Here is a 16,333-nt window from a genome sequence, read left to right on the forward strand (position 1 = left end):
TTTTATTTATTTTTCATTTAATTTTTGTATCCTTTTTTATTTTCACTTTTGAACCCATGTCACCACCACACAAGCTCCATGCCTGTCCCAATGGAAGAGGAGCGTTAGTTTAACGTAGATTTTAGATGCGGCGAACGTGGATGGGAAGGATCGTGGTCTTTATAAAACAGAGGGGGACATCTTCCCCGCAACCTCAGAGCGAACTATGCCCAAATGTCAGACTTTATCGTAGTTGCGAGGCTGATTACAACTTGTGTCACATTTCAATTGAAGCTAGGCTAGCTAGCACGCCGCATGATCTGTGATCATGGCTACCAGATCTATCAAATAAAGGCATTGGTTTTGCTTGAGTTTTCTGCATTCTATGACCTATGGCTTTTGTTTACTGTGAGACTTCGTAAATACAAACGGAGCGACCGCAGGTGTAGTGGCGCGCGACCTGGCAGAATGGGGCGCGCGTCTAGTAATATGACGTCATTCAAGGATAATGTATTAACAATAATTTGTTTAAAGGCAACAAAACTACTTTTACAAACTATTTTTTATATAAAAATAAATAAATAAATGGATAAAGGGGCACTTTGGGCATCAGTTCCAAAAGGGCATGTGCCCCGGCAACCCATTAGCCCCTACCCCCTCTCCCCCCCCCTGCACGTGCCTGTGTCAGGGTTGTTGTTTTTTTATAACGTGTGGCAGTAAAAGAGTTAAGAATAATTTCATTTGTTGTCACTTTTCCCCTTTGTACATGTTTTTAATTATAACACTATAATTATAATTAAAACATGGATATAATAATAATAATATAAAACTTCAGGATCGGCCGATATTTAGCAGTTTATGCAAAGTTGGCGATCTGTTGTAATGTCTTAATTTGCCTGATCGTCTGAAAAATCCTGATTATGTCAAGCCTATTTACATTATGTATCTTTTTTTATTTTTTTATAATGCAATGTCTTCCACTTGGAGCCATATTTCTTAGCCATTTTAATAACGTTTTTTTTTGCAAGTCTCATTTTCTTTGGCATTGCTTTTAGAGGAAGACTACATTAGAGATAGAGAGAATTACGGTACCAATTTTGCAATTGTATGTACTCACATGCTTAATTCTTTATTTGCACTGTGCAAACTCTTGCATTGTCATTGTCGGACAGCAAACAGTGGCTAAGCACATAGACGAGTACACTAATCCAAAGTTCAGTTGGCCTTCCTCATTGGCTGGATGAAAATTAAGATAATATATTAGTGAGCTGACACAACCTATTATTGAATTGAAATAAAAGAAAATGCAAGAATATTTTTAATGTATGAAATAGCACGTAGAAATGGTTTGTCTGAATGTGTAAATATTGGGATGCCAAACTTCCTAGCCCTCAATAGGTGAAAGTGCTTTGCATCTCCATTCTGCTACCACTGCGCCCCCACAAAGTGGGAGGAGCCAATAGATTTACGTCTCGCATAAGGTGGAGCCATCCCACTCACTCAAAGTGTATATGAAGACAGTCCTCACTGTTCACAGTCTGTGCGGTGTGGCTGTGGTTCTTGAGGCTCGAGAGCAGGTCAGCGATTGGTAAGGTATTCAAAACCCGAAATGTATTCCTTTCGTCACTATTACAACATATAAAACAATCCAATGTCACCCATAAAGTGTGAACAGGACAGGAGCTCAAATTTCGGACCTGATATTTTGCTAAACATGCCAATGAATATCTTAAACACGTTTCATGTACATTTAAATTAATTTATTGTATACAAGTGAAAGTTTTGATCCCAGGGAAACTTTCATCACAATACAATCCTTTAATTAGTGTTTTTACAAGCTAGGCTTATTGGAAACAAATCAAGTATGTTAATGACAATGCTTCAGCGGAATAAAAAAATAATAACTAGCCTGAATTCACGCAGACTCATGCTTTGTTAGTGGATCAATTAAATGTAGGTGGTATTTCTTCTACATAAACTTTGTTAAAATGGATACAAAATATTATTATTAATATATATATTTTTTTACATTTATCAACCTGTGCACTGAACAATTAAATCCCATCTCCACTTTCCGATTTAAAACGAGAGCAAACTGTAGGAAGATGACTTGAGGATCATAATGTTCATAAATCCCACCTTGATACAGAGCAGAGAGTAGAAGAAACTATTTATTCAACACGTCATTTTAGTCGAAATAGTTGACTTGTATCTTTGCGTGTAGAAAAGCTCTACAACTGTAAACCAATTTATTAGTAATAGTAGGACCTATATTTTGGATATGCCCATTCTCACTCTGAACACCATTTTTTTTTAACTAGCTTGTAGACCGTGTCAAATGTTACTTTAGTACATGCCACTGAAAAATGGATGGTGGGCCGCAAATGGGCCCTGGGGCCTGGTTTGGACACCCCTTGTACATAGACCTATACAGTAACTAGCAAATTAATCATTTGTATGTGTCAGATGTTTAAGTGCACAAATGATACAATTCAAGGGCACTGATCCATCATGTTTTCAATGTTTCCTTCCTCTAACACAGCTGATTCATATGATTAGCTCATCACCAAGCTCTGCAGAAGCTCGATCGTTCGAATCAGGTGCGTTGGCGCAGGGAAACAGCCAAGACTGTTCTACGGTCTCAAAGTTGTTAATTAAAGCAACGGGGCAAGAGAAGTTTTGTAGTTTTGCTCCCCAAAAAACGAAATGAGTAAAAGAGAAAAGTATGTCATTGAGGGTCGAATGCTACCCTACACTAACCTGCTCTAATGTTGTGTAATCAGAAAATCCATATCGTACATTTGAACCTTTGCCACAGTACACAACGATGCAGGCGTCCCTGAGATTCTGGATCTTATCAGCAGTGGTGTGTTTGGGAAGAGGTGACCACCATGAAGAGCACACAAATGACAGCCTCTCGCACGTGAGCTCGGGAAACAAAGATTTTGCCTTCCAGCTGTACGGGAAGTTGGCGGCTCATTCTGACAACCGGGACAAGAACATCTTCTGCTCTCCGAGTAGCGTCTCCGTCGCCTTGGCCGCCTTGTCTGTCGGAGCCCGGGGGGAAACCCACCAACAGCTGATGAGCGGTTTGGGGTACAACAGCTCCCTGGTTACGCAAAATGATGTCAATCAGGTCTTCAGCGTGCTCCTCAAAAGGCAAGAGAACTCATCGGACATCAGTGAAGGGACTGCCGTGTACCTGGATAACACCTTCGAGCCAAATCCTGAGTTCCTGAAAGATTTGAAAGAATTCTATTATACAGATGTGTCGAATGTCAACTTCCAGCAAACAAAAAGTGCCGCTGATACCATCAATAAATATGTAGCGGATAAGACTCATGGCAAGATCGATAAGTTGGTGGAGGACATGGATCCGGGTACCATCATGTATCTCATAAGCTACATCCACTTCAAAGGTACACAAGGATAACATTTATTTCTGAAGACGTCTTCTCTAACGTCTTATTTCTGTTCCATCCTATCGCATAGGAATGTGGGACAGTCCTTTTGAAGCCAAGCTCACAAAGGAGGACATGTTTGCCGTTGATGAGGATAACAAGGTTTGAATCTACAACTTGGAGAAAGAAAAAAAAAAAAAGGGGCGGATCTACGATTTCATTGTGATTTTGTTTTTCAGGTTTCCGTCCAGATGATGAACAAGGAGGATAGCTTTGATGTCTACCATGACCTGGCAATTAACACCACAATCCTGCGCCTTCCCTTCAACAGCTCTTACTCCATGCTCCTGCTGTTGCCTGACAACATGGCAATGCTAGAGAAGGAAATATGTCCACAACATATCACTAAATGGTCAAAATGGATGAAAAAGAGGTGGGTTGACATTACGATTTCTCCTGGTGTGATCGTTTTAATCGCTGTTTGCTTCTTCTAGGACGTACCACATTTTTGTTCCAAAGTTCTCCATTAAGACCAACTACCCTCTGAAGGAAGTGCTGATTGAAATGGGAATGACTCACATGTTTGACGCTCGAGCAGATTTGAGTGGCATTTCGGAGGGAAAGCAACTGTTTGTCTCCAGCGTAAGGACGCAGTCAACGTTTTTTTAAAACCTCTTCTTTGCCTTCACGCTCTCTCACGCTGCTTTTTTTTTTTTTTTTTACCTTTCAGGCTGTGCACAAAGCTGCCCTCGACGTTGATGAGGCCGGAGCCACCGCTGCAGCCGCCACAGGCATCGGCATCACTCTGTTGTCCTTCCAACACGTCCCTGTGCTGAAGTTCAATCGTCCGTTCATGCTTCTCATCACTGAAAACACCACAGATGACATTCTCTTTTTGGGCAAGATAATTAATCCCAACATTTGATGAACATGATCATCATAACAATAAAGTAATCATGTGGTCTTTGTGATCAAATCATTTTCACTTTCCTTGTAAAAAAAAAGCTTGGAAGAACAAAATAATGGGACTCAGACATTTGACACACCAACTCATTAAGAGTGCGTTTTTGTGTGTAATCAAACTTCCCCATTTTTAAGACTTAAGCCTTAAACTTTGTCTGTAAAATAAAACACTATACTGTGGTAGAATATTACTAAATCCACTTTATACCACTTACCCAGTTCAGGGTCACTCAGAGCAATGTTACAAATTAAAATTGGTCAATTTCATATTATCCACCAGTTCATATGTGGGGTTTTCCTGAAAATGGTAGGCCTACCTTTGGAGAGGTGGGGAGTCCACCCGCTGGCAGTGATGTCCTGTAGGGACCTGTCTCAGTAAACGTAAATAATAATAATAATTAAAAAAAAAATACTGTACATCAGGATGCCAAGGCACACGTATGCCAGGCGAGGTCATCATATGTGCTGTGGGAAATTATTAAAATCTTATAACACTTCTTAGTATATCAGAAAATTATTCCAGTTTCAAATACATCAAAGTTCATCAGTCGACGCATAGGGACAGACAGAACAATAAAATGCTCCTCCTTGAGATGGCAGATGATAAATCAGTGTATCCACTTGTTGCTTTTCATACAAAAGATTAACTCATGGCTTTATGGTTAAACAGGCCCAGGTTTAAGTATTAGTTGAATTGAGACAATATCATTATTTATTAGTATGCAACCCACCCTCAACCCCCAGTTTTGTCTGGCAGGTGTACAGTGTTTTTTTTCTAATGTAAAGTTTAAAGCCTTGGTTCAATAAAGGTAGCCAACGAGGCAAATTCAGTTGCAATATCAATTATCTGACTGTAGCTGGCAGCACGAGTCTGGAGCCTCTGATGTGGGAAACGGTGCATTGAACGAAGAAAATGTTTGAACAGACTAGACTAGAGACAGCATTGGCTGGTTGCAGACGTGCAGACCAAGCCACCATCTTTAACCGGGAATCATCAGCCCTCTCGCCATCTCCACTTTTTTATTCTTTGTTTGGCACCAATAAATTAATCATAACTCATCAAATTCTTTACCGATTTCGGCACGGATTGTTTTTATTTATTTTATTTTTTAGAAACACCAGACATGCATGTATGATACCAGAAACGTTGGTAATTTTATAATAGGACCTTTTCATAATATATTAACGTTTACAGTCAAGCTACTTAGGTACAAAAACGTCACAGTATTGCGTGGCTGACGGTTGCACACGGATACGGCGAGTAGCATGTGTTTCTGCATGAAGAATATGATACTGACAACCACCATTTTACGTTGTTGTCATTGGTCATGTCCACAATTGTGAAAATCTGACCGCACCACATTTCAAAACTTAAATAAATTAGAAAGCAGCAGCAATCGTCCAGCCATGGGTAAAGGCATGGTGCAATTTAATATAGTTTAGTGCCATGTAACAGTTTCATATGAAATAGGAAAATAAATTAATTAGACTTGTTTATATTACTTATACATTTTTGAGTGAACGCCCACTGTTTGTTTTTTTTGTAGCCACACGTCTGACGTTTTCAACAAAACAAACCGAAGATCTCTTAAAAATGCAGCGAATTACGATCTACTCCCCCAACCCCCCAATGCAATGCTGTCTCACTCGAAGTGGAGAGGCGAGACTCCCGTTTCAAGATGGCGGCCACTCTGCACTTCGCTCCAAGTCCAGGCTCTATCTAGTCTGATATGAAATATCTATGCTGCCAAATTCGAGTCAAACATGGCGGAAACAAAAGAGGAGCCGCCGCTAACCGGAGAATATTTTCCCAAAGAAAGAAAAACGTTCACCCCCGAGGAAGAAACCAAGCTAGAAAGGCAACATTTTTGGAGGATAATCGACGCCTTTAAATTTTACAGGTGTTGTTACATGTTGAAATACACAGGTTTGCGAAAAACTGACAGCTTTAAACGCATAACTATTTTGTAACGTGTTAATAATTCCTCTACGCCCATTCATTTACCCCCAGTGTCCTTATTGACGAATTTGTCTGCTTGCTCAATTTGTTTATATGCCTCTACCCATTATGTTGTCCTCTTCTAAAACAAGTTTGCAATCCATCCTTATCCTTAGAAAAATGATAACGTTTTAGAAATTTGGACGGATTTATATGACGTTTTTAGATGTTTCACAACTATTTGAATGCACAAATAAGCTTATAATTGTACTCAAGACAGCCATAAAGTTGATGTGGGGACCCCCCCCCCCTCCACACACACACACACACACACACACACGCACGCACACGCACGCACAAGCACACTGTTTGTGACCCTTTTTTTAAATTTTTTATTCCTTTTCTTAGGGCCCATGTACAAGAACATGTCAATCGAGCCGAGCGTCACTTTTGTAGTCTGCCACAACGCCACCAGAATTTACTGCCGTCTGTACTGCCAAACCTGACCCGCATCCGTCAATGTGCAGACCACAACCATGAAGTTCTAGAGGCCATCGTCGAGCACAGCATTCACATGTTTGAGAACATCGAGTATGGGGAGAGAGTGAGTACTCGTCAAGAAACTGTTTTTGTACGTGAGTGGGGTCACTGAGTACATTTACATGCAGGCAATAACCCATTTAAAACCCCAATATTGACAATATTCAGATAACCCAAATATGCACTTATTCGGGTTTCTAAAAACCCGAATAAGCGCCTTGGGTTACCCTATTTCATAATCGGAATACTGGTTCATATAAACGCAATCGGAATACCTCGAATCAATGGGGCATTGCTTTTCCTCTTCCTCGTCTCCTTTTCCTCTTCTTTGCTTATTTGCAAGGAATCTTGGTCTTTGTAGTAACGACTTGTAGGCGCGGCGCCGTCCTACACGGGCCTCGCTTAAATACATTGATTTCTCCGCGCCGTTTTCACGTTATATTGTGCCTCTATGGCAAAAATGCTACAGTTTGTAACACGTTAACTATTCATGTGAGACAGACGCGACATCGCTCGTAATGCTTAAACAATGTTTATCTCCAGCTTGGATTGTTCAAGAATACACGTCAGTCACACATAGTTCTGCTTTATCCAAACGAAGTAAGTCCGTGCTTCTGGCGTGTACCGACAAGAACCGCACTTCTGGAGCGAGTAGGGAACCGAGTACTTTATTTAGCGTGGTGAGTGACATGAATATAATGAATTTTATTGACCGTTTAAAGTTAGAAGCAGAAATGACGTCTATTTCTGCCATGATGGTGTCCGTCCTTCACCCCCTTACATCGGGTTATTCCAAACGCCATGTATACGGGGGTAACTGTATTGTTCCAGAAACCCGACTTCTGACCATAACCCGAATATTGCCCGCATGTTAACGTGGTCACTGTTTACTCTGGCTTCCCTGTACTGTACAAAATGACGTATACGAAGTTAGCTGAAGACGTCCCGGTATGCCTGAATGGTTATCTTTCTGTGTTAGCCGTGTATATTTGAGCGGCGATCTGTCCACCTACGGTTTGGCTTCAGCTTCCACGAGATTGAACAACATAAGCTGTCTAGACACCGGATGGATAGATCTAGTGCCAATGTGTTCTTATACCTTATTCAGGAGGATCCGAGGAAGGTGCGTTCCTCCTCAACATTTGACATGGACAAGCTCAAGTCCACCATAAAGCAGTTTGTCAGAGACTGGAGCGAGGCTGGTCGGGGGGAGCGGGACTCCTGCTATCAGCCCATCATCCGGGAGATCCAAAGACACTTCCCAAGTGACCAATAGTAGGAAGCACACTTATGCTCTTACAAATCAATGCAAGGATTCACCATACACACGCACAAGGTTACTCCATTTGCTCAGATGTATATTGCACACGACTTAAATGGGTGTTGACACCGTCAGAAAACATCAGTTGCTATACACATATCGCAGTATCTTTGTCTTAATTGTGGTCTTGTAAACTAGTGAGTGTTTTCCATGTGATGTGTGTTTTATTATGTCAGTGATGTGTCCAAGGTCAGCGTGCTGGTCCCGGGGGCTGGACTTGGTCGTCTAGCCTGGGAAATTGCTCACCTGGGCTATATTTGCCAGGGCAACGAATGGAGCTTCTTCATGCTTTTCTCTTCCAACTTTGTTCTTAATAGGTGCGTTGTGAACCAACGTAAATCCTCCGTTGTTGATTTGCTCCTTGTAACGATATCATTCTATTTTTTGTTTCACTCAGGTGTGAAAATGTGAATTGTCTGACACTGTACCCCTGGATTCACCAGTTTAGCAACAATAAGAAGTCGTCCGATCAGACGCGGGCTATCAGATTTCCTGATGTCAATCCTCAGAGCCTACCACCAGATTCAGATTTCTCCATGGTAGCGGGGGACTTCCTAGAAGTCTACTCTGACGCAGGTCAGTAAAATAAAACCTTACTGGGAGGTAGTGCTGGGCGATATATATCGCCATGACGATAGAAAAATGTTTATCCTCCATCGTCTCTATCGTCGTTTACACTCTTTTTAGACAAACGTGTCTATACTGTATGCAGCATTAGAACGCTAAAGTATTTTTGTCATTATGCATGCACTCGGATTATCTAAGTGCCAAACAACAGTAAAAAAACAGACAAATTTACGTCTCCGCAACCTTTACGTCATTTAGTTCGCGTATGTGGCGTTTAACAGCAGCATGCAAGGATTTGCGACACCGCGCTGCTTTACGTTATTTAACACAAGCGCTGTCTCACACACACGCAAGTCAGACGATGGAGGAGGAAGAAGGCAAAAGAACGGCCCCTGAAATGGAAGAAGTTGCATCTTCAACTCCACAGAAAGAAGCACTTGTACCGAAAAAAAGGGGGTACATCTCTATGGAAGAACTGAAAAGATATCAATATCGTTATCGTGATATAACATGGCCCGTATCGTGATATCATGTTTTTACCGTATCGCCCAGCGCTACTGGGGGGGATGTGTGAATTGCCATGCACGGAGTCAAAATGCTTGTGTCCATGCAAGTAGCCCTGGATGCAGATGAGTGCAGTTCGAGGCGTGCCTCAACGTCGGGTGGACTTAAACGTTTGACTCCGCCCACACGCGTTTCTCAAAATGGTTGAAACCATTTTTTTCCCAACAAAAATTTGCAGATTTAATGATGCGCCGTCTTATGACGTAAAGTTATGTTTTTAAAACACATGATGGAGCATCAAAAATTACAAGCACTCAAGCCTGTCATCCGGGGCGGAGCTAACTAACGGTTTGAGAAAGAGGCAGAAGTTCAGTACTAAATGTTCCCAGCAGGATGGTTGAGATTCGTAATTAGGTTTCGGTCAGTTTTTAATTTTCGCTGTTCAATACAGTGCTCAAAACATGCTTTAATCGTTATGGTTAGGAGGGTTCGTTTTAACAACAAAGAAAGAAAGAAGGCGCTTCGAGGTCGAAAAACTGTGGGCGGAGTCAAACGTTTAGGTCCACTTGACGTTGATGCACGCCTCAAACTGCGCTCTGCATCCAGGGCTTACTCTGTAGATGAGCAAAATTGTTGGTACCCTCCGTTCAAGAAGGGAAACCTTAAATTGCAATTTGCCAGAGTGTATAATAACAAGCCTCAACTCATCCGAGAATGCAAAACTAAAAGTTATTGGCAAGCCACATCAGATTGCAAATATTCTTGAATGAAGTTCTTATTGAATTAGACATGATATATTTAATAAATGGCTTACTTGTGTTAGATTCTTGGGACTGTGTGGCGACTTGCTTCTTTATCGACACGGCTCATAACGTCATACAGTATATGGAGACCATCTGGAAGATTCTTAAACCTGGAGGGGTGTGGATCAATCTGGGTGAGTCCTCATCACAGTCACCGTCTGTAAACAAGAAAAAAAGTTTGTCGCGTTTGTGCGCACGCGTGCATTCACATTTTGTATCCTGTTTTATTCTTTATTCAGGTCTAAAATCCCAATGAGTAAATGTTTTGGCTGCTTACTGCACTTAATTCAGGAGACAAGGATTGTAGGCTTGTATTGTGTCAATAAAATAACATTGTTTTTCTATGAGAACTACAACGCAGTTGACTAAAACACGACTCAGACGATTTTACTTAAATACGGTGGTCAGATATCATGTGTTGTTATTGTTGTTTTCTGCAAATGAATAATATTTTAGAGAGGTTGATTGAGGCTAAATGTTTTTTTTGGTTGTTGTTGAGAAACTCCGTCGTTCATTTGATTGTTCCCCTTCAGGTCCGCTGTTATACCATTTTGAAAACATGGCCAATGAGCTCTCAGTGGAACTCAGCTATGAAGACATCAAAGCAGCTATGGTGAAAATCGGCTTCCACATAGTGGTAAACCCAATAATTGAATCATTGATTTATTTATTTGTCATTTATCTCCGTTTACTTTGTGTTCATTTATGAAATCAGTTGTTGATTTAAAATAACATCTGTTGTGCTACAGGTGGAGAATGAGAGTCTGCATACCACCTACACGGAGAACGAGCGCTCCATGTTAAGATACATTTATGACTGTGTCCTCTTTGTGGCGCGAAAACCTGAAAATCTGTACTCTACGTATCAAGCGGGGGATGACCAACAGCATTCACCACCGGCTGCCAAATCGCCTCGACAAGACAACTCGGAGTGTCGTACGTGAGTGGAATTTTTTAACCAAGGACAATAAGCTTTGGTTCATATGACAAAAAAAATGGATGACCAAGGAAGGATGGAAACTGAACAAGAGAAAACAGGAACTTGGCTAGCCTTTTGTTCCATTCTGTTTCTAAGCCACCAAAATGGAATCAACTCAGGAGGGAGACACAATAAGCAACAACTAAGTATATTTTTGTTTAAGGATCATTTAATATTTAAGGGGAAGATGTGTTTTCTGACATTACATTAAGAAGGCTACTTGCTTTTAGAAATGTGCAACCTTGTGGTAAAAATCTAATTTAGAAACGGGTTTCTGCTCATTAACAGATTATTTTTCAAATTCCGTTAGCCACCTGCAATAACTTTGCAGAAAGCACGGGATATAAAAGGTCTGTACATTCCTGCTCAAATGCCAGGTTTTTGTGACATTTAAAAATAAGATCAAGATGAATCATTTCACCATCTTTGGTTATAGTGACCTCTCCTGGCGAGGAAGGCTCGGCTGCAGTGGACTTAAATCATATTTGCTTTGAAGTCTTTGATGCGTACACACACTGAAAATATTTTCTTCCTTTTTTTTTATTATTAACAAATAAAATATTTTTATAAGTAAAGATTGATGAGTACTGTATGTGTATTGTGTTAGTGATTAGAGAGTTCCGGGGGGAAATGTCATAGTTTGGGTGTGCTTGTGTAACTATGGCCTTTGCCATTAAGTGGGACGGGGAACCGCTCAAATGAGGCACATTAGTTTCGTCCCTACACTTTACTTTTTGAATTGAACCTGTTTCTTTTTTATTTTCCTTTTTTTTTTTTTGCACACAACTTTTCCACATTTGGAAAGCAATGGCTCACAACGTGCAAAATAAAAATTGATACTTGGAACATAAGAGTTTAGGATTAGTGTTATCCTAACTTTATATGAATACATATAAATGTGAGTGACAAAAAAGGGCAAAGTTTGGTATGCAAATTAAACCTACTGAGCGAGCATGAGACAACACAAGTTTGCTATGACATAAAGAAGGGGAGAATCAACACCTACAAAAATACCTCACATTATCACCTGATTGGACCGCAAACATGTCAGGTGTTTCATTCAGCCAATAAGCAGTTGCTTCTTCCAACGTCATACATCGCGTGCTTCAAGCAGGCTTTGAAGTAGTGATTCTTTGGAAATGTAGGTTTCGAAGAAGCACGTATCGAAACTTAAGCGTCAAACTGCCAGCATTTAAAGTGCCTCTGATTACCCCAAGTCAAGTCAGCTTTCTAGTTTACTCTTTTTCTGACATTTTTGCCATCTTAGAGCAAAAGCAAGCCATGGTCAGCACAGAGCTTCCACTGCAGCAGACGGGATGGGTCAGTTGTTCAAAGGTATCAGGAGATGCGTACAAAAGAATTTCAAATCACCAAGGCACAGTGAAGCCATCATTAAGTGGAGAAAAATTGGTCTGAGAGGCTGTCCAGATGCTGACAGCAACAGTGAAGGAGCGGCAGGAATTTCTTATAATTACTGGGTGTTTAGTACATGTGACAACAATCTCCCTTTTGTATTTTATTCTATTTTTTATTTATGTCAGGAGTGCGGGGCAGGCTTGCAAGACAGAAGCCTATCTTACAAAGAAAAACATCCAAGCTGGCTCCATTTTGCAACTTGAAATCTCTCAAACGCATGCAGGAACATGTATTAAGGGAACTATGATAATATTTGGTGCAAATATATCATGGTGGTGACAGCAATATGCTTTGGCACCTTTTTCTTCAGATGGAACATTTCGGAGTACATGCGCTAGACACCCGGAATGCCTATCTCAACTTCATTTGGGGTCAATCAGAAAAACTTTGAATGGTTGCAAATGAGTGCTGACTCCCATTTAAAGTTAATTTAATGTGATCGAGCCCAATTACAAGAGGGTGTGCACAATTGTGCAACCACGTTATCTCTTATTTGGACTTCCCTTCTTTATAAGATTTACATTAATGATGAAAAAGTTGTGAAATTATTTGTCAATTTTTTTTTCATATTGCAAAAATGTGGCATTGAACAGGCTTGTGTAGACCTTTTTTTTAATCCACCGTGTTTCTTCAGTGTCTTAACATAATTACTGTCAACATTTATGGAGAAAAAAAAGGCATGGTGATTTATTTTAATTTTTAATTTCAATAAATCCCTCTACTTTTAAGATTTGCTGTTAAAGGAAAACCTTAACACTAAACTGCCGGTCATGCTGAAGTGGTTTGCCTTAACTGTGCAAAGGTTTCTCGTGTACTGTTGAAATTGTCAACATGTCTTAATAATCCATCACCAATGATTAATGTTACCAGAGGTTGTGTGCGATTGGAAAATAAAATGCACTTATTTGCTACATTTCAAGCATGTGGACTAGTGGTTAGCATGTGTCTCACAGTTCTGAGGTTCAGTTTTGAACTGAGACTCCAGCCTTACGATGTCCTTGCTTTGTGTCCCTGTGCTTGTCAGGGGCTCTTCCTACTTCCTCAAACATGACAAAAAACATGCATGTTAGTTTAATTGAAGACTCTTAAATTGTCTAAAGTTGCAAACCTGACTGTTAATTGTTGTTTGTCTGTATGTACTCTGCGATTGTCTGGTGACCAGTCCAGGTTCTCCGGAGTCTCCAACGTCACCTGGAATAGCCTGCAGGTGACCTGCAACCCGAATGTGGATAGGTGCTATAGAAAATGGATGGATGGACATTTGCTACATTTCAAATGCAACAAAACAGTTGTGTCCTTGTTGTATGGATTGTTCATGAACATTTTTTTGAAGCTTGCTGGCTGCAGCTTTGCTAGAAATCTTTTTTTTGGGGGGGGGGGGGGGGTAAATAAAGAAAAACTGGGTTGAATGCTATATTCACATTGAATTCTTATGGTCACATTCAGCTTGACTTAACAAGTGGTGAAATGCTTTAAACACTTACCAGAGCCAACTTCAGATAATATGTACATTCTCATTAATTGCATTTATGTCCGTATGAATGAATGTTTATTTGGTAACACCGCTCATTAAAACTTAATACACTTTTTACACCAATTGTGAAAAGCAGGAGAGGAAACTGAATAGTAATAGATGAGCCGCTTTTCAGTGTCTTGGTCAAGGGCACATAGACCGTGATGTTGAACAATATGTTTTCAGATGCGCAAATTATTGTCAAATTTAAACACATTAAATTGTCTAATTTGTTTGTCTAATTTGGCATTTTATTATCATTATTTTTTAAACATTTAACATTAACATTAACATATATTTTTTAATTGGAGTAATTCATATATCCTTGTTCCCCCCTAATGCTTCAAGTAATGAATGCATACCGTTCCAATATGGCGGCCGAAAATACGCATCTTGATATGACACTCCCTTCGCCGGGAAAAAGCGCTGTCTTTTCCTTTTAAGGCGGGGCCAAACAGTGATACAATGCCTTGATTGGTCAGCTACAACTGCGCTTAAGCAAGCCACTTCCGGAGTCTAAGCTTTCGCTGATTTGTGTTGCAAAGTAACTATAGGCAGCTATTGCGCATTTTTGCAATTTTGTAATTTGCCATTTTATGGCAAAGAGACACGCTGACGACACTTTATTTTCCCAATCACCCGCTAAGAGAAAGTTCCGGTCTCTTTGCCGCGTTGTTGACCTGCAGCTCGAGAGCATGGCAGCGTACGGGGGCGTGCAACCATCACACACGCTTGCTTTGTTGAGTGATCATTGCAGAAAAAGGCAACGTAGCTTAGAAATTCCAGATGTGCCGCAAGAAGAAGCGCAGCTGTATCTCAAGGCAACAACAAAACCTGACGCGCACAAGGAGAGTATGTCTCATGCGCAGACGTGCGATTCCACCACGGCCAGGAAACGACGCCGAGAAGAATCCGGAACTACCGATGTCCAGGTTTGCGATAAAGTAAGTCAATAAAAAAATTACAATTATATGTAGTACATATACAATAAAATTCGATTTACTGGTGTACTGGTGGGATGGCGTCCCCACTACCGCCAGATGTCACCCTTTACCCATTGTAGGACTTATTTTACCGTGTGCGTTTTTTTTTTCTGACCCAGATTTTCTTCCAATGTTTTCAGACAGATGCAGATTCTGAAGATTGCATTTACAACTCTTTTCAGTTCTGGAGGGTCCCTTTGCCTGAAGTCGACCTTTCGCTGCTGGAAGAAACCACAGAAAATTGTCAAATAAAACACATTTCAATTGACAGAAATGCTTTGGATGCAATGGAGACCTGACAAGCACTTCCGTGAGCAATTTGGAAACGTTATGTAGAATTGTTGATGACAATTTTTGTGGCTAGAGATGCAGTTAGTTCTTTGAGCAGGTGACCAGCACCTTTTCCAAAAAAATTGTTGTTGTTGTAGAGCTGTTTCAGCATTTATCTGATGTCATTGGTGACCATCTTAATGGCTATACTGTACTAGTAATCTACGCTCTTTGCCTTCACAAGCAAAACAATTTGCACTGTGTCTGTCTAGTAACATTTTTAGACTCCTCCCTTCTACTAAATGAAATTTGTGCCCACTAGTAGGACAACTTTGGTATATTAGTAGTAGGACAATTACATGTTTCTAGTGTGGCACATCCGCTGTTGTTGACACCTTCATGCTGCTACAACTAATAAAATCTTACAATGTCACTGGTATTGTAGAAAAAAATCAATAATGTTGCCTCTAACAAGTAAACACAGCCATGCTTGGCCTTTAGGTTCCTCTAACAATGCAGTATTGTAACAACTGAACGAAATATTAATGAGCTGATGAGGCCTGCATGGATGAGAGGCAAAAATATAAGTCAATCAGAATGGTCCAGTTGTCTTGTGATCGACAAATACACTGAAAATGAAATGACTTGGATGAATGATAATATTCACTAGCAATGTCAAATCTTACAACTATTTGCACGGAGTTGTCAATTAGTGTACAGTTTTGCTTACTCTCACTTGTAGTAACATAGCTGTTCTAGTGTGCCAAAGTTGTTCTACAAATTAGGGCAAAAGTACATTCTTTTTGGCCATCACATTAAGCTGTATCCTAGTTTTTGACATGTAGTGGTTTTGTACATGCTGTGGGAGAAATGAGCATCAGTGCACCTGTTAAGACATTTTATAGTCTACGTGTTATATGATCTGGCAATGATATGAAACAATAAAAAAACATTTTTTTCTTACCAGCCAGATCTAATTGTTCATATATCACACGTGTTGCTTGATAATATTTCAAGATGTTGGTCATTGAAGTGTATTGAACTTTCTTTTTATTAGTGATTGGAGAAAGCACAATGACGAATTATTAAGTCCACCTGAGTCAATAAAGTTGCTTTGTGGTAATTAATTGGAATGTTTTATGCGTCACCATGCCG

The 16,333-nt window shown here is 40.2% G+C and overlaps 3 protein-coding genes across 6 annotated transcripts; all 3 read left to right on the top strand.

Moving 5' to 3' along the window:
* The first annotated feature begins 1,459 nt into the window (after positions 1–1,459).
* On the top strand, positions 1,460–4,356 carry LOC147173887 (serpin A3-2-like). 3 transcript variants are annotated; one of them, XM_086076866.1, is made up of 6 exons: positions 1,460–1,567; positions 2,798–3,398; positions 3,472–3,542; positions 3,620–3,813; positions 3,875–4,022; positions 4,111–4,356. In XM_086076866.1, the coding sequence occupies exons 2-6, from the start codon at positions 2,807–2,809 to the stop codon at positions 4,303–4,305; spliced, it is 1,200 nt and encodes a 399-aa protein (XP_085932992.1). In that variant the 5' UTR covers positions 1,460–1,567; positions 2,798–2,806; the 3' UTR covers positions 4,306–4,356. The 3 variants fall into 3 exon arrangements, with proteins under 3 accessions (XP_085932992.1, XP_085932994.1, XP_085932993.1); XM_086076868.1 differs by having other exon boundaries at positions 1,499–1,556; XM_086076867.1 differs by having other exon boundaries at positions 1,501–1,572.
* Positions 4,357–6,020: 1,664 nt separating this feature from the next.
* Positions 6,021–13,750, top strand: carnmt1 (carnosine N-methyltransferase 1). 2 transcript variants are annotated; one of them, XM_086075026.1, is made up of 9 exons: positions 6,021–6,244; positions 6,691–6,886; positions 7,931–8,097; positions 8,320–8,460; positions 8,541–8,719; positions 10,038–10,151; positions 10,551–10,654; positions 10,767–10,957; positions 13,575–13,750. In XM_086075026.1, the coding sequence occupies exons 1-9, from the start codon at positions 6,108–6,110 to the stop codon at positions 13,621–13,623; spliced, it is 1,278 nt and encodes a 425-aa protein (XP_085931152.1). In that variant the 5' UTR covers positions 6,021–6,107; the 3' UTR covers positions 13,624–13,750. The 2 variants fall into 2 exon arrangements, with proteins under 2 accessions (XP_085931152.1, XP_085931153.1); XM_086075027.1 differs by lacking the exon at positions 13,575–13,750 and having other exon boundaries at positions 6,022–6,244; positions 10,767–12,760.
* Positions 13,751–14,412: 662 nt separating this feature from the next.
* LOC147173889 (uncharacterized) lies at positions 14,413–16,301 on the top strand. The gene is made up of 2 exons (XM_086075046.1): positions 14,413–14,869; positions 15,049–16,301. Exons 1-2 carry the CDS (start codon positions 14,522–14,524, stop codon positions 15,205–15,207), a joined length of 507 nt encoding a protein of 168 aa, XP_085931172.1. The 5' UTR covers positions 14,413–14,521; the 3' UTR covers positions 15,208–16,301.
* The last annotated feature ends 32 nt before the right edge of the window (positions 16,302–16,333 follow it).

Source organism: Leptonotus elevatus, chromosome 5, assembly GCF_054856555.1.
Source record: "Leptonotus elevatus isolate MCC_2025b chromosome 5, RoL_Lele_1.0, whole genome shotgun sequence".
Taxonomy (NCBI): domain Eukaryota; kingdom Metazoa; phylum Chordata; class Actinopteri; order Syngnathiformes; family Syngnathidae; genus Leptonotus; species Leptonotus elevatus.